General features: G+C 40.0%; 1 protein-coding gene across 1 annotated transcript in view; it reads right to left on the bottom strand.

Annotated features, from left to right (window-relative positions):
- Positions 1 to 27,862, bottom strand: part of ZNF827 (zinc finger protein 827) — an 87,269-nt gene that overhangs the window by 11,778 nt on the left and 47,629 nt on the right. The window contains exons 6-8 of the mRNA XM_074154976.1: positions 24,546 to 24,794; positions 23,783 to 23,840; positions 19,166 to 19,269 (exon numbers count right to left, since the gene is read on the bottom strand). Of these exons, the coding sequence (XP_074011077.1) occupies positions 19,166 to 19,269; positions 23,783 to 23,840; positions 24,546 to 24,794 (411 nt within the window). The remainder of the gene's footprint in view (positions 1 to 19,165; positions 19,270 to 23,782; positions 23,841 to 24,545; positions 24,795 to 27,862) is intronic.

The raw sequence follows: 27,862 nt of genomic DNA, 5'->3' as shown, positions 1-27,862 counted from the left end.
GAAGTTAAAAGCATGGCCAGTTTTGATCTGGACAGAAGGCAGCAGAGAGCTGATGGAGCCTGGGGATGGCAGTGACATTACTTAGCTCGATAAGAGAAACAGTATCAGCAAGCCTTGCGTAAAGAAATATTCTCTGCAAGGGTTCTGTTGCCTGAGGAGAAGGGACCGCTGTTCTAAGAGATAGACAAAACTGCAAGGATACTCAGCAGCTTTCCAAATGCAACAGCGAGGGGGTTTGGTGTAAGACTTACTTTTGGTAAAAGACCTTCTAATTCCACTGGAATGAAAGATGCAACATGCAGAGCACCTTTTGCTAAACCGACACCGCCTGGGGGACTGCTGCCCACAACCAGCTCCACCAGCGCATGTGTGCGTGCCGTGGTGGAGGAAAACCACTTGGCTGGGATTTTCAGGTAAACAGGAGGAGAGGAGCTGAGGACAGGAGTACAAAAACACCTTATTGAGTGTAAGTTACTATCGTGGAGGTTGGCACAAACCAGCAAAATCTTCATCTGATGAAGCACCGAGGAATAAACACCTCTTGTACAGGAAACCCCTCACTGACAGAGTCGCTTACCACTGCAAATTTGACTGCCGTGTCTGAAAGAGTCTCACCTTCACAGAGAGGTGTCCAGACAGCTCCACTGTGGTTTAGGCAAAGAGCTGTCAAATATTATAGTTAATTTAAGCAATAATAAAAACAATGCCTCATTTGGGGCAGAGATTCCACACAGCAACCTCAGCAAGTTTAGGGATGGTCGTATTTGCCAGCCCCTTTTCAACTGCTGTTACTTTCTCCTCTGAACCTGTAACGTGCAACATGAAGCTCACCAGAGGAATTAGGAGGCCCCTCTGAGTGCTACCACCCAACAACACTTTTTTCTTAAAAGAATTTCTAGTTAGAGAACAAGTTCTGCCTGTTCAAAGTAGTCATTTTGTGACATTAAAAAGGAAGGATCCCCCCCACCCCCTAAGGGCTGTGACCCGTATCCTCCCAGAACTTCAATAAAAAAAAATGGTTCTTTTTGTTAATATCCTTGAGTTCAAAACAATGGAAAAGTCTGACTCTGTACTAATGCTACAGACATTTTAGCAGAGCTTTTTTAAGTACGTAATCAAAACAGTGCTTCAAAAGAGGAATATGGTAATAATTATAAGAGAAGGTCAAAAGGGTGTAGGTTGCTTCAATACGGTCACAACAAAAATGATTTAATTGGGACACATACCAAACAAGCAGGCTCAATTAAGTAAATAAGTCTCTTAACAATTCACTTCAGCATTAGTCATCAGCCCTCTTTTATCTCTTCAGAAGAAGAAATATAATAATCTCTTCCCTATGGTGGATTTATAGCTATCAGTTCTGGGGAGCTCACGGGAAGCTGGAAAAATATCAGCTTTCTGATTATCTTGAGCTGGTGAAAGCTAGTCCTTTGCAAAGCAGCTGCATATTTTTCATTGATGCAAAAGACGATACTGGAGGTGTTTTGAAAGTACCTCTATTTACTTTAAAGATTTATTCCTGGAGTCCTAACTACAGTGCCTCTTTCTTCTCTTTCAACTGAATTTTTGCTCTGTAGCAAAGTGCCTTTTCTATTCGGTGAGCTGCTTAGCTTGTTTGTGGCAAACCAGAGTTGTGGTCTCTGGTGCAACAGAAGCCTCAGAACCTTGTGGAGGATTGTGGAAGACTTCTCAGCTCCAAGGGAAACCACCTACTTCCACCCACCTCTGGGCAGCTTTGTCTGCAGCCTGGAAACTGAAGCTCTGTGTCCACACAGCGGTCCAGAAATCTTCCCAGAACATACCCAGCAACTGACCTGGCCAGTGACCTGAAGAATCAGGTGAGTCAACATCCACATTCAATCCTTGAGCTCTGTCTCTAATTAGTGTCGAGGAATGGTGTTTGCTGCAAAGTGAGTACAAGTCCATTGGCTCTGAGACCATAAAACTGGTTTGTGCACAGCGTTCTCTGTGTATCCCAAAGCACTCTATCAAGACACTTAAGCATCGTTATCCTTTAAGAATAACTTACACAGTGGCCAGGAAAAAGATGGACTGAGACCAACAAATGTTAAATAATAAATCGCTGTTGTGAGAGATGTCCCAAAGAAATCTTTCACCATGACATCTCTATACTAAAATGAAGGGGGGGGGGGAAAGGACTACTTATAAGATTTCTGCTTTAAATGAATAGTCCACAGCAAATTTCAAAACTTCCATGTTAGAAAAGCATACCTGACAAAATAATTTTGAAATTTTTAAGTAATAGACTGCATTTCTGTACAGGTTTTGGAGTTTAAAACAAAATATGCTTAGTAAAATGGAAGGCCTCCAAGTTCTCCAGTACATCATTAAAAAGTAATAGAAAGATTAAAACTCAGTTTATTACAGGCTAGTAATGAAATAATTTTGAAATCGTTTTGCATAAAAATCTTAAGAGCTAAAAATTTAACATACAGGTAAAACTTAATTCTCAATGAAATCTAGTGAAATACGTGTTTATGGACACCTTTCCCGCCCTGCTGCGCCACCTGGTAGCATTTCCCTACTAACCCCAAGTCAGCTTCATAACGAGTAGCTGTGTAAAGCTGATCATCCAAGATGAGGTTAGAAACTGCCAGGACTGTCACTATCTGTTATTTTCCCTCAGATGAGGATAAGATGGACATTAACTGCAGAAATATTGTTCTGTCCCTCCTCTTGCCCCCTGTTTGCCAGAAATAGGTTCATTTCTGGCAAACAAAGCCCAGCAGCTTGAGAGAGTTACTTACTCCTTTCCTAAGCTGTTGGACCTAATTCTGAACATGTATATATTTTCAGTTTTCACTTCTAGTGATTAATTTATTTTTTTTTCCTCTTATCCTCAACCTGGTAATATCAATCTGGAGAGTGCATTAACCACCCCTTCTGAAAAGCCTTTAGCCTGACTTTTGTCAAGAAATGCTGAAAGAGCCCTATCTGGCTGCAGCTGTAACTGAAGAAGAGAACAAAATGTGACCTGAATACATAAGTCTAGAATCACCAAATCAGCCTTGTGACTGCTAGTAGCTGTCACACACAAAAAGTTCCCCAGGGACCAGCTTTGGACTCTGGTATGTGGTACTTTGATTACTTATTTTCTTTTACTTAACTTCTGTATTTTTCAATTACTGCTTCACAGTGTTTTATACTACATTATGTTTTAATCTGTTGTTCAATGCCATGCCTACCTTTATATCTTTATACTAATAACTGAAAGAACGAAACCACTATTTAACTGAAAAAGACAAAGCTAAGAAAACAAAAAGTATGCTGAAGTGTCATTCAAAGAAGATAAATTCATATTTATAACCTTTGCTGGTTTACTGTCTGCTCTCATATCCTGTAACTCACTTAAACAGCTGCTTCTCTGTTTCATCTTCACACCTCCATAGAGCTCAGAAGCAACAAAATCCAGAAGGGCAGATCCTTATGGTCACCTGCAATCCTACAGATATAAATTAAATAGATTGTCCTTTGCAACAACTATTCCTTAAAAGAGGTGGAAGTAAGAGGTGCTGATGAGCCTTAACAAGGAAGGTCAAAATTTACTGTCTCTCCATTCCTCTGGAAGTGTATGTCATATTTATACTTCAGGTTATTCAGACAGTTTGACACCACACAGATGGGTCAAGAAGAATCAGGTACGTAATTTTGAAAACAAAATGAACAGAAATCCTGTGAAGGGAGGAAATAGAGAGTGGTGGTTAGACTATTTTCATTCGATCTTGCTTGCAAGCCAAATGCGATGAAGAAAACAAGTTAGATATCTAGAGGATCCGGTGACAGAATAGCCACCCAGGGTGAGGCTGAGAGCTAAGGGGGAGAGGTGGCCAAACTCAGAAGAGGAGGTGAACTGGGCAAAGGTAGATGATAGCTGATACAGGAAAAGAGGAAAGGAAGTGTGCAGTACCTCCCTCTTCATACTCCAGGGGATAAAACTTGATGTGAAGAATACAAGATGCAGAAGGAAGCTCCCATGGGAGAATGCATCTAAAAAATTCCGCCAAATCAAAAAATGAATAAACTGACTGAGAGACAGTGCTGGACAAGGTAACCAGAATTCAACAAGCTCATGGCAAGAGGATGAACGCTACCAGTAGTGCAGATGTCCCACAGCAAGGCAACTTACTTCACTGTGAATGATTTAGGACATTAAACGGTCATGAGAGAACTCTCGATTACTACCAGCCTGAAGTGGATTGCTGCTAGCCTGTCCTTTGCTGTCTTTAAAGTACCCCACATTTACCCAAAAAGTAACTATACTGTATGCAGCTCTATGTGAATGTCACAAAAACTTGTTCCATTTGTAAGCTTATTTATATTTTGTTATGTCTGAAAGACAAAAAGTTCAAGAAATCATTTATTCAGAAACAAGGTATTCAGGTCTGGCAATCATCCAAATGCTGCTTTAAAAACATTTATTTGGTCAAAGAAATTTTCTTTCCTTCTTTTGTCTGCATTCGTCTGCGTTATTATAATGTCCTCCTACTTTCTGCAGTGTCCCCATCATCAGAGATGCATTTTATCGCTTTGGAGCCTTCCACTTACGTGTTTATCTATCACCTCTGGCAAGCACACTGTATTTAAAAATTGAGAACTCCTTTTGTGAAATATGTAATTAAGGCTCTGCTGCAAGCTTGTTTGCCAAAAGCCTGCGAAAGGCTCACAAGCTTAAAAATATATTGACTATATGAATTGCAGCGCTCCAAATACTATATATCTTACTCCCTTCCCAACTTACTTTCAACAAAGGTTTTATTTGTAGCACCAGAATTCTTATTTCTAGTAAGTCAGTTAAAATAAACAGTGGAATCCTTCCAGGTACTCTAGTTCCCGAGTAAGATATGTCTTGCAACTTATCCAAGGTGTCTGTGATCCTGAGTGGTCCTGCAGTCTTCATTTGTCACCACCAGCATCACAGCAACCTGTCTGGTCTTATTTTCGGATGTATCTTTTACTATGAGTAGACTCATCCACTCAGTCAGACTCAGCCAGAGAGAAGCAACTGCTTTTTTGGCATAATTTTTTTTCTATATTCCCCACAAAAATAAAAAGAAGTAAGAAAACTTTTCCTTTTTTAAATTTATTTAACTCAATCTTCAGCTGAAAGTGTGAGCTGGTTCGCCTGACTCTTTTGTGGGTTTGTTTTTTTTTAATGCCTTTTTGTAGCTATTAAAAGCAGTCAGTGCTGCCCCCATTAATATCAATTCAGGGGCATTTGTTCAGACAAACCCAAGTCCCCTTGTGTGTGTTGTGGGCCGGCCAGGGGTGAGCTTGCACCAGCCTGCGGGCACCTAGCGCTGGCAGCAGAGCCCAGTGCCCAAGCCAGCACGTTCGAAGCGTGAACAAAGGAAGGGCCTGCATAGCCACGCTCTCAGTCACAGCCTCCGTCAGGTGTGAGAAGTTATTCGAAGGGATTTAATAACACTCTAATAATCAAAAATAAAAGTTAACACAAAAATATTGCTCAAATAAAAGAACCCAAGTTCCAATTGTGAGGGGGACAGGTACTTTTTGTTTCCTAAGTCCTGAAAACCTGCACATAGTCAGATAGTCTGAATGACAGAACAACTGCACAGAGGAAGCAGAGAAAGTCTCCTTGCTAAACAAAAAACTTTACCAACTAATGCTATTTTTTTTTGTCAAATGCTTTCGCAAATACCTAACATTACTATGGAGTATGGTAAAAAGCAGTAATGTTATGATAATTTAAAATCCTTGATATGGAAGAAAATAGAACCCAAATGATTTTATGTATCAGCAGCATGGTGCTTAAGTTGCTCTTTCTAAAAACATCAATCATAAAAGCTGGAAATATTTCGATAAAGAACTTGCATGACCCACAAAAAGAAACATTAGTATTGTGCACAGAGGTATTCCAAATGTGCAATGATAGGCAACAACACTTGAAAAGGCCACTAAGAAGTGATAAAAATCTCAGGGTTTGTGAAAAGAACGAAAACAAATAAAAGATTAATTTTAAAGATGCCTTTTAAAGATGCCATGTTCCACTGAGGAACATGGAAAAACAGTGAAGCCCACACTTCACTGCTAAGACTGAGCCCATTGCTCAAAACTGGAGACTCAGAGTGAGAAAAACAAAACCTGAGTCAGGGCAGAGACAAGGTAGGGACACACCGACTTCAAAACACAGGGCCACTCCCCACCTTCTACCTTTGTATCAAAACCAACACCTATTTTAACTTCACTTATACAACAGAAGACTTCTGAGTAAACAGTGAGGCTTGTGATAACCTTCATCTGCATTATAAAGCTTTGAGATTTTCTTTTATTGCCTGTATTATGCTCAAAACCTAAGAAACAACCAAGAAGAGAGAAAATCCCCACGTCAAAACTTAAATCAGTCTATGTAAATTCTGTGCAAGGCGGCTGGAGCTGCAGCTTGTGTTATCCACAAAGCATCAAGCATAAACAGGATTGTCTTAGCGGTAACTTAATTCCTTACACAATAAGAAAGAATAGAACAATGTAAAATTTCTAACATATGCAAAGCAAAGCCCTGAGCTATGAATTTACTGCCCAAAAAGACATAGTCATGGAAGAGTCCCTGTAGCTGCCTGCACGGGCTCCAGGAGTTCCTCAATCATTCGCAGTTATCACAGTGAAGGAGGTCAGTTTGGTTTCACGACTAGAGATGAAGTAATGCAATATGGCTCAGACAGAAACTGGCTTATTTTTTTCACCAAGGGAGTTGAGACATTGCAAAAAGGGGATAGGAAGCACTAACAATTCTGCTCCCCCAGAAGCATTTTTAAAAGCTTACCTGATCATTGCTGGCCAAGAGAACAATCGGTCCTTTCAGGAGCAAAGAGATCCATCATCGTAACTTTACTTTTTTTGGCTTGTTTAGAAATAATAGCTATTGAAAATGAAAGTTAAATTCTGCATCTATTGTCAGAGAAAAACCTGATAAACGTGCTCTCTGTTAACCTTGCATTAAATATTTCGATATAATTCTAGAATATCCTGCTGAAAATACCTTTATGGTAACTTTAAGATGTGCTGTAAGGAATTTACATAAGCTTTCTCTAATTCACTTCCAAGCAGGTGGCCCTCACATTTAGCTCAGCCATTTACACTGCTTATAACATTTATATTGGGTGTTCCAACATTGAGTTATATGAACTTATGAAAGTATAATTTGTTCCTATTGTTATTTTTAAACCACAATTAATTAATTTCCGTAATGCAAATAGATTTCTACCCTTTTAATTTCTTTCCTACAATTCTGTTTAAGACACGGTTCCTAAGAAACCCTTTTAAAAATCTGAGACATTTGTGCACATTTAGGACCACGCATGTGCAAATTTTCCTTTTTTTCCCCTCTTGTTTTTGTCAGTGTGCCAATTTCTACTTGCAAGCTGACATGGAACAGTGGCTTTTCTTTCATACAGAGAAGGTAGTAACACCCCAGGGCACTTCGCAGGGGCTACCACTAATACTCCCCATCCAGAATTCAGATACCAGTAAAGACAAATTGGCCTTTAGACAACATTTTTGCTGTTCAGTCTTCTGCATCCTTTTTAGTGAAGCAAAAGCTGGTGTACTAGAGAAACTGTAAGGTGGTGACCAGAAACCTTGGTGGGGGAATGCAAAATAAAGCCCCAAATTCAGACGGAGTCTCTCTTCCTGAGCTGACTGAATTAATACAAGAGAGTCAAAACTAGATGAAAGTAACGGTGAACATTCATCCAGACCCACCTTTCCATGTTTCAGGAAGCTGCCAGAGAAGGGCACCACCCTTCACGGTATGTCGTTGCTGCTGTGGAAGAAAACGTTCTTACTGCTTTTATTGCAGATTCCCCAAGCGATAAACAGTGAATCTGCCAATTTCCCTGAAGCCCTTAACTCACTCTTTTAAGAGCTTTACTTCTCTTCACGGAATCACGGAATTGTCAGAGTTGGAAGGGACCTCTACAGATCACCTAGTCCAACTCCCCTGCCAAAGCAGGATTGCCTACAGCACATCACTCAGGACCGCATCCAGGCGGGGCTTGAAGATCTTCAGAGAAGGGGACTCCACGACCTCCCTGGGCAGCCTGTTCCAGGGCTCTGGCACCCTCACCGGAAAGAAGTTCTTCCTCATATTCGAGTGGAACTTCCTATGTTCCAGCTTCTCTTGTTGCTCCCTCTCTTACCACAAGCACATGCATTTACCTGAAAACCACCCTCTCCTTCCTGCTGCACTGCTCTCCCACCGCTCTCCCAAATGCTCGGGTTGCATTTGCAGGGCACTAGTCAGCACCACGACTGCCCCAAACTCAACTAAACCAGCCAGCAACCAGTAGGACTAATTTATACCCCGACCGAAATCGTGCTGTAGAAGAAAAAATCCTCCTCAGCTTTGCTTTGATCATTTTTAAACAACGGTGTGTTTTGTTGTTTGCTTTTTTTAGATATATATATAGCTGTCCAAGTAGCCTGATGAATTTTGCATTTAATTCACTCTTTGGCAGACAAATATTGCAGAAAACAACCTTGTCCAACATAAGATAGGTGAGGACTGGAGAGTTCCAAGGTAACTCTAAAAAGAAGTGTGAGGAATGATGTGTTCCAATTCCTTTTGTAAAGTGAGAAAAGTAATTTTAAAACCTGTCTTTCTATTGGAAAACTTGGATTTGGAAAAGTTTCGTATTCAGGAAACAGCGTGACTCAATGCTGACGTTGACTTTTACAAAAGATTCCGATATTAAGAAAGACACGAGGATATGAAACTTTAGATGGGTTTGAATAAGATGCAGAGTCTAAAACACAGCATGCTGACATGCTGTGTATTTATAAACCAAAAGCCTCATCTATCAACTCTCTTTCAGGAGGTTATTTAATCGCCATTATAGCTTTGCTACTGAATTTATATCACAGAATTAGAGCTGGGAGGCACCTCAGGAGGCCACCTTGTCTCTCCCTTGCCTGGATGCCCACCGGCCACACACCAAACATACCTGTCAGTCCCGACATGTGCTTGTCTAACTTACTTGTGTAAAAACCCTCCCATGACAGAGGTTCCACAGCCTCCTGTGACAGTTGTGTCAGTGCAAAACCAGTTCTTCCGCTAGAAAGTTTAACTTAAATCTCCTCTGCTGTCCTTTGAACCTGTTATTCCTTATTCTGCTCACATGAACATAGGCAAGGTTTATTCTTTTTCTCCCAAAGCCGTCATTTTACATATTTGAATACCATTATCATGTCTCCCCTCTTTTCTTCTCCAGACTAAATAAATAAAATTTCTCCAACCTTTACACACAGCTCATGTTTTCTAAACCTCTGACCATGGCTGTCCTCCACATTGTTCTTGGATTACAGAGCCCAAAATTGAGGGCTCCAGCTGTAAAGCACAATTACCACATGTGCCTTACAGACAACATTCCCGACATCTCAGCCGGATGTTTGCCCTTTCTGCAATGCATACAATGTCAGCTCTACATACACTGTCTGACCAAGACTAATCCAGATCCCTGCCTTAAGTTGGACTGCCTGGGCATTCATCCCTCCTCTTTCTTTCTGGTGCTCATCAGTCCCCCAGGCACAGAATTTTGTCCTCACTGAATGGGCTACTATTTTCCAAGCTGTTTCTTCAATTCCTCAAGACAAGACTGAGCTCTAATTCTGTCCTATGAAGTGCTTATGGCACTTCCACAGATGGTATCACCGTGGTATTTAATAAACACGCTTTCTTTTCCATCATCCACGACATTAATAAAAGGACTGATTAATACCAGAGCAAGCACAGACCCTTCCAGAACTGCACATGGTCCTGGGGTTTGACAGCTACACTTAAACACTTAATTATAGTTGTACCTTCTCTTGGTTTCCCTGCTTACTATGAGCGTGTTACAGGAGGCAGTGCCAAAATTCTCACTCAAGAGGTCAAGTTTCTTTAAGGACCTGGCAACAACTACTGTTAGGGTTCTTTCCATACAAATCTCCAAGTTGGTTACAGTTGTCCTTCCTGAAGCCAACTGCTGTTGTTTTGCTGTTTTCCCTTCTTCCTTTCCCAAAAAACACATTCTTGTCACTTCATGGTCATTCCTCACCAAGTTGCCTTCTGTGACCTGTATCGAAACAGAGGTCCCAAGAACTTGCTGGACAGCCTTGTGTTGTCCTGGATACACCTGCCAGCAGAAGACAAGGTAGGCAAAACCCCACATTTCTCATTCTGCACTTTGGGTGAGTGTAGCTGCTCAAGAAGCCCTTCTCAAATTTGACCTCCACTTGTGTTACATATTTATTTAAAAATATTGATAGCAACAGTTATTTTACTTTTTAAAAAATCACTTGCTGTTGAATAACTATTAGAGACACTAAAAACCTACCAAAAAAATGACAAGAGGTGCCAAAACCTGCCTTGTTTGAAGGGGTAAAAAACCCAATTGCTAAGTTTTATTTTTCCATGTGGGATGAAACAGTTACCTTTGGCCATTTTGCTCTGGATTTGATGGTGGTGGTGTTTTTTAACAGCTTGTGCTTTGCTGGATTTAATGAATGGGGTCTAGTTTGGGTTTATTCTGAATGAAACCAGAAGGTATTTGTTCTGAGCAAAATTACTTTGTTCTTCCGTCCTTTACCATGAGGTTGATCCTGCTTTAGGAGGAACAAACGTAAAAGGGAAATGAAATCAAAATAAATATTTTGCCTGTATGAGAAGACTGCACGGTATCAGAGGGAAAAAAGTCACCCTGTATAAAGGCAGCCCATAATAAAACAAGGATCACAAATTTTCAGAGAGATGTTAAGTGCCTTTTAAGACAGCCATTAGACATGGACCTGAACGTGTATCTTTCTGTTTGTCTATTTTAATTAATACCTTTCATCTTGAAGGTCCTGTAAATAATTGGCAAAATAATTAGTGCAGTGACTTCACAAGGAAAAGAAGTGAACTCTGTATGCCCATAACAATTCATGCAAAGTCCTGCTATTTAGCATGTGTTGGATTGAGAGAGGGACTGGCCAATTCACCTGGAGTTTCATGTGTTCCTCAGAAGGATCTGGTCACATTTCCCTTAGTTGCTGTAGGAATGGCAAATAAATACTGATTGTTGAGAAAAATTAAAACGTGTACAACTACGCACATGCTGCACATTTCACTTGTCCTATTTTAGCCAAAGAACACACCGCGCATATTTGAGCAAGAGGCGATTTGCTGATTTGAAATGGCCTGTTCTGCATAATAATTTTTTCCGTTCTGAAAGGGACTTTGTTAGGTATGAAGACAGGGTGTCTGCTCGGGACATAGTCGCTATTACCGTATCACAGATCTGCAACACACACGCAACTAGATGCAAACCTGCTTGGCAGCAGACCAGAAAAAGCTGCAAGGGAAATGTAATCAGTTGCAGCCACGTTGGTTATGATCCCATTAAATGAACCAGAAATTTGGAACCCTCTGCTCGATGACTGCAGTGCAAAGCGGTTGTCAAGGCAGCTGGGTGCGAAAGAAGGCTGCACCCAGGCAGACGATCATGGGAATCTGAAGACAGGATGCAATATATAAAAAACATGCTAGAGCCAGAACTACTGTCACACAGTTTAGCACTGAATTATGTTGAACAAATTCTGCAAAAATCTGTCTTGCTTTGGAGAACTATGCTAAGCACAGCCCACTTCTGTAGCAGTCCAACTATCTCACCTTCCTAGAATCACTTTCTGCAACTTGCCAGCTCCCCCTCTCTTGCTATCAGACTTCAGAGAGCAACCACGATGGCTGACAGTCCCTAGCCTTCTAGGGAGTGCGAAGGTAGAGAGTGTATACCAGTCAATGTGCAACTAAAAGACATTTTTTTTCTGTGAAGAATGGAAGTACAATGCATGTTGGAAATAAGGAACTAAAATCAGTAACTCAAATCAATCTGCCACTCGCGTCACAAAAATTTTCCTATGAAGCTGTCATACAGACTGGATTTGTCAGAGGAATCTCTCCAGTATCCATGCATCTGCATGGGTTTTTACACAAACATACACATGCACACACATGCATACACACATACACACACACACACACATAAAAAGAAGAGCATTTGATTGAATCTTACCCCAGACAGGTACTGGAAGAGGAATAAAATTAAATGGGTGCTTTTGAGGACCGAGAGAACCAGGCTGTGCAAGGCTTAGTGAGTACCTACCATCGTGTTCTGCAGGCAGCGATGACAGCGGTGAGGCATCTACCTCCAGCACCACTTTCACAACAAGCATGTTTCACAGAAATACCGAGATAGAAATGAACAACAGGACTGAGTGCCTGATGGAGCATGCCTTCTGTAGTGAATTAAGTGCCACTCCATGCTTTTCCACCCTGCCGGGAAACCAATAGGGGTCAGGCACTCTCATCATCAAGAAACTGAAGGGGATATCTAATGTCCTGGGTGGGCAGAGCTCATAATTCAGACCAAAACTGAAAACAAATAAAATGACCATAAGCACTAATAACAGGATAAAGCAGGGGGGGGAAATGCACTATATAAGTCAATTCATGCGCACGTGCACTCCCTCTGCAACTATACTGGCAATAAAAATTGCTGTTCCGTCACAGGGACAGAAACCGCTGCCAGGATCTTGAAATATTCTTTCAGACTTCCAAAGAAGTCTGAAGTCCAGCAAATATGATTAAGGGATTGGAGCATTTGTCACACAAGAAGAGCCTGAGAGAGCTAGAACTGCTCAGTTCAGCCTGGAGAAAAGAAAGCTTGGTGGGATCTTTCCAATCCGCAGAAATACTTGATAGCGGGGAATAAGACGATGAAGCCAGGCCCTTCTCCAGTGATGCCCAGTGGAAAGGAGGCAAGGGCACAAAATGAAACACAGGAAATTCCATTTAAACATAAAAATACACTTTTTTTACTGTGAGCTTGGTCAAACACTAGCACAGGTTGCCCAAAGACTCACCATCCCTGGAGATACTCAAAATCTGACTGGACACAGTCTTGAGCAGCAGGCTGACTGTTCTAAGGAAAGGGGTAGAACTAGACTTCCTACCTCAACCATGCCGTGATTCTCCCCAAAATAATAACCCACAGGTTCTGCTGCCCTGAATTAATTAGGAATCAGTTGCTTGCAGTTGTGCTCTTAACCCCTATCTTTCCTTTACAAATTCTAGCATTTAGGATTGTGAAGAAAGCCTTCCTAAAGGAAACAGAGGACTACCCACAATCTGAAGTTAGAGGCTTTTTGGCAGATGCAAGTAAACAACAACCATAAGAAGGTGCGAATTGTTCTAATTAACTCCATGGGTACATACCTGGGAAGCTATGCAAGGGCAATTTAAATGCCAACATTTCATTGCTGATCACTTCAGCAGAAATCCTTAGGGCTTGTGCCTTTCACAGTCCCCTAAGGCCTAAGGACATGTTCCAAGGGTGACAAGAAGTGCCAACAGTCCCCTACACAGAAATCAAACCCTCAAGGTGTCCCTTCATTTTTGCAGTGCAGTTACAGAGGTCTCAGGGACAAGGTGAGCTAAGTTAAAAGTAGGAAGTCTTTGGCAGCAGGCTAAAAGAGACCAAGAAGGAAAACTGTCACTGGCAACTCATGAAGAAATGGAAACTATCGTCAAATTCACTCTAACCCTGTATTCAATTTATTAAAGCCCTGACTTTCTTAATTAACCTAGTGATGACCCAAACTTCAGAGCTGGTTGCTGTAGGTAGTTGCAGAAGATTAGTTTGCTGGGGAGCACAGGAGACCAGAATTAAGCACAAATACTGCTGGAAAATAGTATATATGAATGAGCAAGTTTGCAGGTTGGACGAAAAGAACTCTTCCTATCTACTTTCTAGATGCTTTAAGCCACACAAAATTACAACATCAAGAGGTACATTGACCTTAAAGCATCTTTTAAAAGGGATCAGGAAGAAGACACATGCAAAATACTTCATATTAAAGAATGTAGTATCTGTGCAACATAAACAGCTTGATTATTTATCATGTTCAAGTTAAAATTCTAAACCCTCAGGAGGTATTTTTCAACTACAGTCACAGAAGAAAGTAAACAAGATTAAATGTGGTCACAGCCACGTCAATCTCACACAAATGCTGGAATTTCACACAGCTGAAAGATACTGCCTTGCCTTCACCCTGCTCACATCCCAACATTCCCACAAACTATTAGAAAAAAAAGGAGATTAGTTCTCTACTTCCCCTGATCTGGCTTACAATGTGGCCGCACAAATGTTAGCACTGCTGTGCTGGAGAATGTGCAAAGATGAGGCCCAGGGAACAAGCAGATTTTCCCCTTTAAGTATATTAAAGTTACAGTGAAATTACTACTTCAAAGAAAAATAGTAGAAGGAGGATGTGCATATGAACAGCAACAGGAGAAACCTGTACATCTCCTGAATAGTCCTGTAGTTCCAAACATACGGGAATCTTTGCTGCACATATTACCTTAGTTCAATAAACATAAATATGGGATAATGTCACTAATTACATCATCAGTAAAAATACAACAGACAGTACCAAAATCCAATTTTTTTTCCACTATGTTTCCAATTTCCTACAGAACTAAGTATCATGCTACTGATTCAATATTGGCTTCTGGACATTTCTGAAGCAGAAGCATGGCCTATCTGTCATCTTACAGGTCAGTAAAGAGTGTGCAAACACAGTGACAGAAAAAGCTCTGATGTATTTTCAAAAAGATACCTGAGGACAGAAGCGTTATTGGCTTTATTTCACTGAAATAAAATACACTGGTAAATTTAGCTCTGGCACCAACGGACAAAATTAAAAAACTAGGGCTATTCATGGACTACAGCTCCCCAAAACCTACATCCTCCAGTTCCAAAGTCTATTTTAGCCATGTGAAATTCACTTACCACAATAAAAACTACAGTTTTGCAAGAAGTAGTACATTTTCACAAAAAGATGGATTTTATTTTTTTTCTTAACTTAATCCTCTACAGATGAGACTGTTTCAATATTTGGCACTGTCAGTGTAAATGAAGGAGAATATCGGGTCCTTGGTGAATAGGAGAGAAAATAATGAAATATTATTATACTACACACAGACATACATGGAGAAAAAATACTCCCAAAAACCCATGGCTGGAGTCTTCGCCAATATTAATGAACTGACCGGAAAAGGAATAGTGAATATCACTCATAAGGATTTCATGAAGGCAGGTCTGATTTACAGAATGAGTCAGTGTGATAGTGGAAAACTATTAAAACACATTAAAGATTGGCTGAGGGTCAGGAACACCAGCATAAGATCAAGTTTTTAATTTATCTAGCGATCTGGACTGAGCCATACAGTCTGACATAAAACTAAACTCTATTCTGTCAAAAGAAGAGTCTTCTAAAACAGAAGATAAAAATTCCCTTTCAAATTGACCGTTTGACATGAAAACATTAATTTCTTCTCCCTACCTTTTGCTAGGCCAAAAAAGGTAATTTTGCTATTCTCATAGGGGAAAGCTGAAATTATTGAGTTGTTTTGGGTATGACTTTATATTAGATATGAGTTTGATACTATGGCAATTTTTGAGCAAAATGTGTTTGAGTGATGTAGACATCAATACTATTTTATTTATCTCAATTTTTGAGTAAAAAAGAGCTTATTTGGACAGTAACAGTAATACAGAAGAGAGTAACGTAACTACAACTAACCTTGTACGGTTATTAACATCCAAAATACCTTAAAAAGCAAGGGAAGTAGTTCCCCAAATCTATCCAATACTTTTGAACTACGTACTAGAGGAAATTACTTTCTTCCCTACTTAGAATATTAAGAATTCACCACAGATTATCAGGGAGTTACCACGACTTCTGTGGGACTGTTGAATACCTTTCTGACAGTTGTTTGAGATTGCATTGTCATTGCCTTGGGTACCAGACTTAAAAGCTGCTGCATGAGAATCACTCCTCCTGCCTGTGATACTGCTGCTGATCAGGATTACTTCACCTTCATTTCAGGCCAAATCCATCGCTATGTCGTTATTTAGTTAGTTTTGGTTTTTCTTTAGTAAATGTCCCGATCAGTAAATTGTTCTCACACATCTTTTAATATGTCTTTCCTAATTATTTCATACTCCTTGGGGATCTTGTATACTCAATGCTCTACAAAGAGTGCTCTTCCTCTTAAATACCTGATCTTGCAATTTTCTTATAAACTATGAAGAGAAGTGGTTTGTGCTGAAGAAACCAGTACGCAGAAGTCTCAAGGACTGAACTTTGGACAAACTGTACTTAAAAATTAGCTTTAATAGCTTCAGTAGAAAAAAACCCCAGCACTGCATTAATCATGCAGTATCAACAATTTCAGAGTATTAAAGAAATAATCTTGAGAGCTAGAGTAACAAATTAAACAATTCAAATTATGAGGTCATATGCCTAGAAACTAGGAGCAAGAATTTCTGTTGCATGCTGAAATCATCAGCTGAAATTGTAAAGGAAAAGAAAAACGTGTTACTATTTGATTAGCAAATGAACTGAGAGTCATCAGCATGCTGTAGTTACAGACTGTGATTAATCAGGAGAGGCATTTCCAATATACATATAGAAGATTGCATGCCACTGAAAAAGTCATTGGTAAGACCTTCTGTAAAATAGCATATATAGTTCCGACTACTCATATTTGCAGAAACTAATTTCCCTAAACAGAGGCAGAAAAAGTCTATGATGTCAGTCAGGAAATGGAAACCCTATTATACTAAAAGAGACTAAAAGACATTGGCTGGCTTAATTTTTCAAAATGAAGACAGGATTAGGGGGATGTAAGATGGCACATCAGATGGTGAACATCACAAGGGAGAAGAATTATCAAAACTGAAGGACAGCATTGGTGAAACAACAAGAGTAGAACTTGCTGTGAATAAATTCAAGCTGAAAAGAATGAGCTGTCCCAGCCCTTCAAAGGGGTGAGCTTCTGAAACAGTGTCCTCATACAAATAATGACAAGAGGTTTAAGATAGATCTTGATAATGAATAAGATTACATAGTGTTGTTACCTATTATAGAAAAGAATTGAATTTGACACATGAGATATCTTACTGTCCTATGTTCCTGTCACTTTTCCCAATTCCTCTAGGCAGCTAGGGTGCCAAGGAGTCTGCAGACAGAAAGTTGGCAGGAGTCTGGGGATACAACCATCCATATTGGTGCTCTCTTGGAAAGAAGCACTATGTACGTGTGGTTCCACCAGGGCCACCTAGACCAGCTGGCAGTGAAGGCTTCCTCATGCTACTCTGCCTGCCTGAGTCGAGCCTGGTCACAGAAAGCAGCAGCTCAGACCCCACGCTTCTTCATCAGACTCTGCTAGCTGTGGTGACAGTGGCACAGAGTTGCGTTTTTGGATATGAGCACTGCTTAATGAACACTCTTGGCTATTAGCAGTTAATCTGCTTGGATTTTAGTTGATGATTTGAAGATGACAGTGGACGGGAAATTTCATGTCATTTTCTTATGCTGTTCTTTTTCTACTTCTTACTATCCTGTTTCAGGGATGAAGTAACCCAACCCAAATCTCCAGTGAAGGCACACATACCATTTATCCATGGGACACCACACACATTTCCACAGCATTTCCTGTTAGCCTTTACAATGGTTTGCTACTGTTCCTTTATGCCACTCTCTGCAGGGATATAGTTTCTTCCGAGCTATCCATAGCACTACATAGACTATTTCTCCTTGCAAGGCTGAAACTAGTAGGAAATCTACCTGTGGCTATTCTGCTATTCTTTTACATGAATATCACATTTGTAATTGATTAAAAATCTAAATAACGTTCCTGGTGCTACTGTGAAGCTGCACTTCAGGTCCAAGAATTTATTACGAAGCTGAGAAAAATCAACATATTTGGAACGATAGAGTTGTTCCAAAAATAAGAATGAAGCAGAAACTAGCATTTTTGATTTTCAGTATACATGCTGCTATTACATATCAGAGTCTTAGAATCACAGAGCAATATGTATTATAATACACAGACCTATCAAGGTAATACTTATATAAGTCCATAAGGCAGAATATGGGGCAGCATAAACACGCAAAACCCAGTTCCTCAGAAGCCATTCTAACACTCCAGGATGTCCTAACCAACTAGATACTTTACATCTTTTAAGCAGAAGATTAAACATGTCACCAAAACCCATCCACAGTTTTAGTGGCCTCACTGAGAATTAAGTCTTAAAAAGAATTAAAATTCTTATACGTTCATCTTGGTATGATGTAAGAGTATTGCTGCTAGAGGCCATGTCCTCTGAGGTATCGAGCACTGCCTGAGGAGTCTAAGAGTTCTCGTCTTTCATCTGGGTATATGCATATTCCATGTTATGCCAAGGTCAAAAGCCAGGATTGAAGTGCTAACCTGGTTTACATTTTAATACTTAAAACCACCGTGCCTGAGCTGGTTCTCCTCGCTCAAAAATCCAAAATCCACTGCTTCCTTACAAAAGCCTGGCTGTGGCTAGCCTGAAGACCCTTGTCCTTGTGCTACAAATTTTCTCTTTCTTCCTGTTATGCATATTTACCCTTAGACAACATCTAGCTCTTAACCTCATCTGCCACTTCACAAGCTGTCAAATGACTACTCAAGCATTTAAAACAATGAAGGGTCTGTTAAGTTGTAAATTAAGTGACAGTCTATAGCTGAAAATTAGCAGTAATGTGCCCAAAACTTTATTGATTGCTAAGAAAAGGTGAATAACCCCCCCTATGGCTGGCTGTGTAATTACTGACCTTTAGATCCCAAGAGCTATTAATTTAAGAACAGATAGCAGTGAACTAGCAAATGAGTTATTTTTCAACAGAACAGTAAAGGCACATATCAAGTTTTTGCATGTGTTCAGTGCCACCTTGCATAGTATTGTTACATGTCTGTATTTTCCATTTTAAAGCAGAATACATCCCAAGCTACATGTGGACAAAAAATGCCTGTCAACTAGTTCAGGGTTTAATCTGTTACAGACTCTTGTACATGGAAATAGTAGTTTACAAACTATTAATACAAATGATTCAGCAATATTTAACTTCTTTCTTTTTCTTCTTAATAATAAGCACTCATTGGGATGGAGAGAGAGTTGCCTTTTGACAAAGCAAACTACATTTTAAGAGCATTGGTCAGGTGGTGGAGTTCATAGTAAGAAAATTTTTACTTCCAGTTAATATAACTTTTAATGAAAGAAAAAAAGTATCTGACCTGGTGCAGATGTCCTTCCATGAAGAGTAGTTTCATTAGGCAGGTGATCTTTTGAGTTGGAAGTGAATGGTGATTGTCTAAATGTGTCCTCAGAAAAGAAAGGGCTGTAGGAAAAAATAAGACATCTTTTTGTAAACAAAATAACAGTTAACCACAGTAGTAAATATGATTTTTGACCCTAACATCTTAACATTAGAACAAATACCACCTTGTTAAAATCCCTGTTTCATTTACAGAATTAATGCTGAAAGATATGCAGACCGTGAGGCAAGGTGTGGAGAAGAGGCATGCTCTGGTAAAATCACATCTTAGACTGAGAACTGAAGTCCTCACAAAAGGCTTTTAACTACGTTTCAGTATCTCAGATTTGAAATATCACACTACAATACGGATCATTAAAATTAATGCTTCAAAAATTTGTATTCTACTGTGATATCTGAGGGGGCAATCAGGAAAGGTAGAAAATATTATTTTTTCATAATCTGAGGTATATAGTAATTACTTTTAAAACAAAATTTTTCAAATTCTAGTTTAAGATGCTGAATAGTTCTCTTTTGATGTGGCATTCCATGAATGAAATTAACTCCATGAATTTGATTTTTAAAGCAGGAAACAATTCATACAAGCTAACTGAATGGTTACTTCCCAAAGAGTATTAAGTGCAAAAATGATCAGCTGCTTGACTCCAAAAAGCATAGCATGCTTTGGTTTTAATTAACAGGCAGTAAAAAGCCAATTTCAATAGTGAGCTGGCATTTCTATCATAGTATTTTGTTTTCTGCTCAATTAAAGATCACAACAGAAACAAGAATTCCTTGTCTGCAGTACAGACAGACATCAGTAAGAGGTATATAAAAAAATTCAAAATGGAAAAGGACAGTCTTTCTTGGAAAACTGTTTTCTAAGGCAATGTATTCCATCTGCACACAACTATCAATTTCTTCCAAGCAAAATGAGAATTACATAAAATCTGATCTCTTTCATATTGAGAATCCGTATCAAGCTGGTGTATAGTAGATGTTTTTAAGGCGCAGAACGGAAGGCTAGCTCATTTATGCAACCTGTTCTTATTCAGTAACAAAATCCAAGAACCTTTTCAGGATAAAGAACGTAGCATAAGGTCTCATGAAGCATTGCAAGTGGGTAGTCCAGAACCAGGAAGTACATGCCAGCAGCATCAACCAAGCTGACCCTATCAGTTTGATACCCAAGGTGTCAATGTAAATGACAACTCCGGTATAAGTTTTCCCTCGTACAGTTTTTCTGCAGAGAGTGAACAAGGTGTTCTCCACTGAGTCACTCAGATTCCTACTCAGATCTCTTCTGCCTTTGGGAAACTTGTTGATAATTAGTTAACTTGGTCATCTAACCCTTTTGGCAATTTACCCTCTCATTAAGTTTTTTGGCTATTATTCATTTTGTGCTGTTCTGTATGTGACAGTTAATGGGACATTTTGGTATTTCTACAAAAGTTTGAACATAATCATAAATTCAGTCACCATTAGGTTGTGCTGAAGGGTAAGGCATGAAGCTGCCCCAAACCTGAACAGTTCAGTGTATGCAGATATCTGAATTATGCATAATACTCGAGAAAACAAGTGATCAGAATAAAGGCAAAACAGCTCCAGCCCACATGTGCAAAACAACTTTTTCCAAGACTCACACTCCCACTCAGGGGTGACATAATATAAAACAGACTGACGCTGTATAAAAATATGGCATCATTTATTGCAACATTCTTCTCACTGGTTTAATAATGATTTGAAAGAAAAACACCAATAAAAAAAAAAAAGTTTTACTACTGTTGTAACTCTTCAAATCTTGTAATCCACTCAGGTTCCCGTGTTGGCCTGCCTGCTTGTGCCCTAGATTCAGTTACTGGGACACTGCTCATTGCTGGTTCTAAGCAAAATGGATGATGCCGAGCTTATCTGTTTCTGGCTAGGCCATGTATCATGAGCAGGCTGGTGCTGAAGACTGTTGGATGTTGTGGATTTCCCGCTCTGCCATCGGCCTCCGGTGAATTACAGAGCTGTCCTTGGATACCTCTTTTCTGCCTTCCTCTAGCATGGCAGCCGAGTCTCTTCAGAGTTGGCCCTATTGTTATTTTTATTTTAGCAGATATGTCCTCCAATTCCCAGTGCAAAGAATGGAGGGAGGAGCTCCTGCTTCATAGTAAGAAACTACACAAGTTGTTCTCAATCACTGCACAAAGGCCCTTCTGATGAAGACTAAGCTTTAGGATTTTTTTTTTTTTTCCTGGCTGCACTTTTCCAGTTTTATGGCTACAGAGTTCTCTAGATGAAAGAAACTTATCTTGGCATCTTACGCTGGCGTACTCACTTCCAGATCATTTGCTTCTCCACTTTTTGTCTTCATATCACAGATGGCAGGCTCTACCATCTCACTCAGCCATTGAACTGTGAGGAATCCTTGCCAGTTTCGGCTGCTTAAGCAAAGTCATATGGAAGTATATGATTGCAAAGTCCAGGAATACTCAGAAGAGGATAGCAACAGATAGGTGACAGTTAGAAATGCTAATATGGAGCAAGAGAGCAAAAAGTGCTTGCGTACCCCATCTTGCTGGGCTTTGCTCTTTCAAGACTCTCACCAATGACACAGCTTAATCTCTCTGCTGCCCAGCTACTCACAGGTGGACAACACTGGCCTCACCTTGGCTCTCTGCAGCTGTCAGTAAACTTCATGTAACATTTGTGATTCAAATGCCTTTCTGTCATTACTCCAGATGTAGGTTGGTGAGCTAAAGTGCAACACTAAATGCAGTCTGAGTGCCTCTATCCTCTGCTGGCTGCTCCATCACGTTCTATTTTTGAGAAGGCGTCATACCCTTACCAGTAAAGACTTCCAGCTGTCTGTTTGGTTTTGGGTGGGGTTTTTTTGGCAAGGTCTTTCAAGTCAATCTACTTGAACTCGCAGGATTTAGTAGACTTACTCACTTCCCCTTAAGAAGCTCTCCTCATTCATGTCTTCTTCTGTTGATAGATAGGTAAGGTAAGAAAAGCACCCAGAAGAATCAGTCAGGCACTCAGTGTTTCATGCCTTGATGGGTAGTAGCCATTATCAGGACTTCTCAGCAAAACTCAGTGCAAGTTTGACAACAGCCAGCCATGCTACCTTCTAAAAGCTGGCAGCCAGCAGAAGGGAAAGTTATCTTTGAACTGTCCTCAACCTTTCCAGTTTGAATTATCTTTGATAGATCCAAAAGTAGCTCTGGATTCTCACACCAGTCCCGCCGGTAACATCACAAGACATTGAAATCTATTTTCAACTGACTATTTGTCACCCCCTCCCTGCAATGCACACGGGATGGTTAATGAGTACTTGGATGATATGTGCATTTATCTCCATATGTATCTCTCAGGCTTATGCTTTTTAAGTAGTCACAGGAAGGCTATGCAGGCTACATATCCCACAAATTCCCAAACTAGCAAATATGGGAAGCATTCACAGTAGCCAAAAGTTAAAAGCTCAATTTAATTATGTTTCAACTTATAACAGCAGAAAGTCCCTAATGTACATTTACTGAACTGGTCAGTTTATTAAAACCAAATTATTTATTTATTACAGCTACCATGAACAAATAGGATAGGCCTAGGAATTTAAGAACAATGTATTTTAGAGATCTTGTCTTCTGCAACTGAAATGCTTTTCAATTTCTATCTAGACAAAGTCATCTCAGTTAGCAGGCACTGAACATGCTGGGAAGTTCTGTAGAAGGGGCTGCAGAAGCACAGAACGTCTTAGTCTATCGTTGAAGGACCTTTAATCACTTCAGTGTGCTCAGTCTCCAACCCATCCACACTGATTAGGGAACTTTCAGGTAGAAAATATACGTACCCTTGCCAATTCCTGCCTACTCCTCACCATGGGCTCCTAAGTGTTTACCAATTCCAGATACCACTTATTACATAAGAGCTTTGAATTTTCCCACAGGGACACCTCACTTTGCTGCTCAGGTATATGTAAACAATGCATGGGCTTGTTCCCAGCCACAATACTGTGGAGCGTCTATTTCTTTAACAGCATGTGCTATAATTGGATCATGTTTTTAATTCGTGGATAATTTCATTTATTGTATTAATATGACTGTAATCTTTAACAAATGTTTCGTTAGTTTTGTCTTACAGTCTGACTTTTAAAAATTCATCTCTAGAAGGCATTGAGATGATAGAAATACTAAACTGAAATTTTATTAAGGAAAGACTGAATCAAAACCGCCTCTTCTTACGTTGGTCCATGTCTTAAAATCCTGTTGTCAGCCTGTTCTTCCCTCAAGCACTGCAGGTACTATGCAGTTTCTTTTAAGTTTCAGGTTTTGCAGAAAAAAATAGAAAAAATAATTTTTAAAATGATGTCTGAATACTTGATCAGAGGAGAACAGTCATTTTGGCCTAAAGGCCTTTTGTCTCATGAACTCTAAGCAATTAGATCTATAGGTGTAATTTTTCAGATATAGGTTACATTACTCATGAAAATATCTTACACTTGTAATATCAGGTCACATTTGCAGGTGACAGATATATTTGAGTTCACAAGGCAAAATGAAGCAATGCCGTTTACACTAGAGCTTTGCAGATAACAATGGACTGTACTTACCTGGCTGTAGTTCTGATGGCGTTATCTTTATTGTGGTTGTGCTCTTTGCTCACCTTTTCTGCAGAGGAACATACATGTTTTTTTGTGATTAGCATATATCATATTTTTCCTATCAGGTTTTTTCAGCAGAACTATTTTAATGCTTTCTGATAACAGCATAATCCAGAGTAATCTAGGGTAATTGCTTACAGCATGAGTAGAGAATGGGCATAACATTATTTAAACTAACACCTAACAATTTTTTTCAGCTTCATGTGTCAGCATTAGTGCTCCATGCAAAGTGTCCAGTACAAGCATTCATTAAACACAGCGCTGATATCATTGCCTTTATGTAATAGCTGAGGTTCACCTTCTTTGTCAAGAGAAATGGACAGTGCAGTCCCAGGAGCACGGGATGCTGCAGTCACTGGCCACTTATGCCAGTAACTGCCATCTATAGGTTCTCCTATACTCTAAGGCCTGGATCAACCGGTTGTCACAAATTATTTAATTAGCTTTCAAAAATACAGGAGTTGAACTCTGGCTTTTCCAATTCAGTTCAAATATTGTGAACCTGACCTGACTGTCACAGTGCTCTAAAGCATATGCTAACTATGGGGGACATTTGGCAAGGCTTTTGCATTCCAAATGTGAGGGTAGAAGGGCTCTAACTCCTATGATTTTTCAGCCGTAGCAATCTCACACTTTCACAGCACCTTAATGGCTATACACAATCTCTTTTTGTTCTTTAAATCCAACTATTGACTTTTTCCACTGCTTTTACCTGATAACTGGAAGAGCAGCTCGGAGGCCATCTTCACTGATATATCTTGGCTGAATAAATTTCTTTCTGGGAGTACACGACCTTCTGGTGCCTTCTGTATGTGTTCACTAATGTCTCGCCCTAATAAAGTGCTGTAGCCAACATTTTGGCTGGGTTGGCTGGGTGACACTGAGGCCTGCGAATCATGAATGTCAACTTCCATTGGTTCTTCCTTTATCTTTACCATCTGGGTTTCCTTGTAACTCTCAGCTGCATGTATTTAAAAAAATAAACAACCGTCACAATTATTTAATTAGTCTACAATTTTTCAGAGTACTCAAGGCAGGAATCACAATTACAAAGTTATAATTTGTATACCGTATCACTGCAAGTGGTAAGAGAAGCAAGCAGCTGACTGCTACAGTATTCTTCTGCGGATTATATAAATAGAAACAATCTCTTGAAATCAATTTTTCAAACTAGAGAGCAGAAAACAGTTGCATATTTGTAAATATGAGAGTTGTATCACTTTCTATGAATACTGGGTGATCACACATCAGTTAGCAAAGCTTCGTTTTTATTTATTAAATGAAGTTGCAGCTACACACCAGCTCTTCAAAGATGGGCACTGAGGACGTCTCACAAACCCTAAATTCCCCCCTTATCAGCAGAAGTACCAGCACAGACAGTCAGAAGTATTGGTATGGGGATAGGGGTGGAGGAGGAAACCTCATTTGCTCCTCTTCTGGTCTCTTTTTCTTTTATGGAAAATTCCAGACAACTATGTGAGGAACTGGTTTGTTATATCTGCATATGCTTTCAAGATGAGAGGAGTATTCTGGGGCCCATGCTTTTCTGAAGTCTGATTTTGTAACAAGCATAGATATTCCCTCATACATTACAAGATCCAATAACCTTAATGACCAGTTTCTATATGTTCATATCCTTGCCTGCTTGCCTTCCTCTCCAGCGTCCTAGAGGTCCAGCCAACAAAACCACAGTCTAGAAGCCAATTCATAGTTCACTTTCTACACTTGAGATTCCCTGGGTGTTGCTGAATGCTCTGGGTTTGGCTGCAAGGTCAGTGATGACTTTTTTCTTCAGAATAAAAGCTCTGAAATCTCAAAATCAAGGCTCCAAGGTAATTTACCTACCACACCCCAAATACCTACACAGCCCTTTTGATTCAGACTTTGTGCTGTGAAATGAAAAGTTGAAGACCTGTAGAATTTATTCTCAATCTAGTTTCAGAGAAAGATGATGAGTTTTTAAAATTATTTTCATTCAGAGTGCTCCTGAAAGGACATTGGTATCATGGCAATGTCCAACTGTCCAACTAGGCGTTGCCTCTGCTGGTTGGACGCTGACCAGATACTTCGGGAACAGGTAGCCTAAGACAGGCGATATGTCTGGGAGAATAAGAAAATAAATAAATGCGTGAACACAGTTAGATACCAGAAGGACCATCCAGGTAAGGAATAATTCCAACAAAAAAAAAGGACATGGCATTTATTAATTTTGCCTAAATGAGTACATGTCCTTCTGGTACTAGGCAAGATACTGAAAAACTTGAGGAAAATCTGCTTCTGTTTACTCAAGATTAGCACATGCCCTAAATTGTTGCCTATGTAGCCTCCACTGCTGGAGTCAAGGGAAAGTGTGAGTTTGAATGGCTCAGACTTCATGACCCAAAGGAGGAAAAGGCAACCCTAGCACCCAGCAAAAGAGGCCACGGCAGAGGGTAGGGACAGCCACACGGCAGCACACAGAGCCAGAGAAGCAGAGGGCTTAGATGCCGAGTGGATTAGGACCTGAGAGAGCAGCCTGGCCCTTGCCCAGACTGCGGGGACATGATTAGATCTATGACCGTGGGCCAGCACGTTAACTGGTGCAGACAGGGGCTGCCTCCTGATAGCATCAGGTCACTGATGGAGGCAGTCTGCACAATGAGTTTCCTCACACGGAAGTTCCCTTGTCATCTGCCAAATTTTACTACTTAGAAGTCTTTGATATTAGAAATAAATAAATTAATACCAGTTCATAAGAAAAAGCCCAAACACAATCAGTTTTTTCTATTAACGTTAGGTCAGAGAGAAGAAAGGGGGGGGGGGGGGGGGATAGGAACCCACTAACTTCACTTGATACATGAATCTGTTGCTGGTCTCTCTGCTTTCCCGTAACTCACGTATGATTGTGTCAGCCTCACGAATTTTATTCCAGTTGTAAATGTTTTAAACACCACAATGAACCTCAGAGGCACCAAAACATGCTTTGGTCATCCCTGATAACATCCTTAAGCTAGTCAACTGGTTGGCGTCATCTTGTAGTCTCTGACCAAAGATGAACAGAATCTCTTTAGCATGAAGGCATATGCATTCCACCTAAAATTTAACTGATGTGCGTCACCAAGTCCTTTTTAATTCCCTGGTTTCTCCCTCTCCCCACATTCCTGTTGTTATTAAGTGGAGAAAAAGTGGCTTTGCTGCCTACAGCTCTTAAAAAAAAAAAAAAAAATCAAAGCCAGGAGATAAAAGCTGCTTGGATATGTTCCAGGAATGATTTACATGAAGTTCTTTCAATCTTTTCTTATGACATTTCTTGACCTTTAAAAGAAATGTATAAACCTTGATAAAAATCCTTACCATCTATGATCCACCAGATACATTTCAGACTTTGGAAACCTTCATAGTGAATTCTCAACTGAAGACAAGTTAGAAATACCATATAATGCCCTTTTTGTCCTGTTAAGCAGATTTTATATTTTTTTTTAGTTAAAGCTTCCATTAGCCTCTTATTATAAAACCATAGAACATTGCATCTGTGTTGAAAAGTGTAAAAATAGCATGCTGTGCATTGAAAGTGAACACAGAACAGCAAAGGAACGCATCAGGTAACACTGTCAATCAAAAGCTCAGGTAACTCCGCAAACAAATGAGTTCTTCAGATGTCTGACAGACTGAGCTCTGCACCCACCTGCCAAATTTAGGTGCAGAGTCAAGCTGACCTTTGCTGCTCTCTGCTTTTAAAATATTCTTTCTATTTCTGTTCCTGCTCCACACAGTTTAATTCCCTGTCCTGCAAATGCTTTTGAATCAGACAAACTGATACGACCCCAACTAAGGCAAGAGTCAAGCAACACCGATGACCTTCTCTCCCTCACAATCAGCTAGCACTCAAATTGCCCTAACTAAATTTACATATTTGATCATTTCCTTTGACCTTTATCTCCCCAGCTGCACCCTTTTGATCTGACAGAATGTCCCTGCCAAATGTGAATCCTGTCATACTCCGATTCCTAAAAGCAAACGCATGCAGAAGACTGAAGGAGGGTCTCTATG

This window comes from Numenius arquata, chromosome 10 (assembly GCF_964106895.1).
Source record: "Numenius arquata chromosome 10, bNumArq3.hap1.1, whole genome shotgun sequence".
Lineage (NCBI taxonomy): Eukaryota > Metazoa > Chordata > Aves > Charadriiformes > Scolopacidae > Numenius > Numenius arquata.
This window is presented reverse-complemented; position numbering and strand designations above follow the sequence as displayed.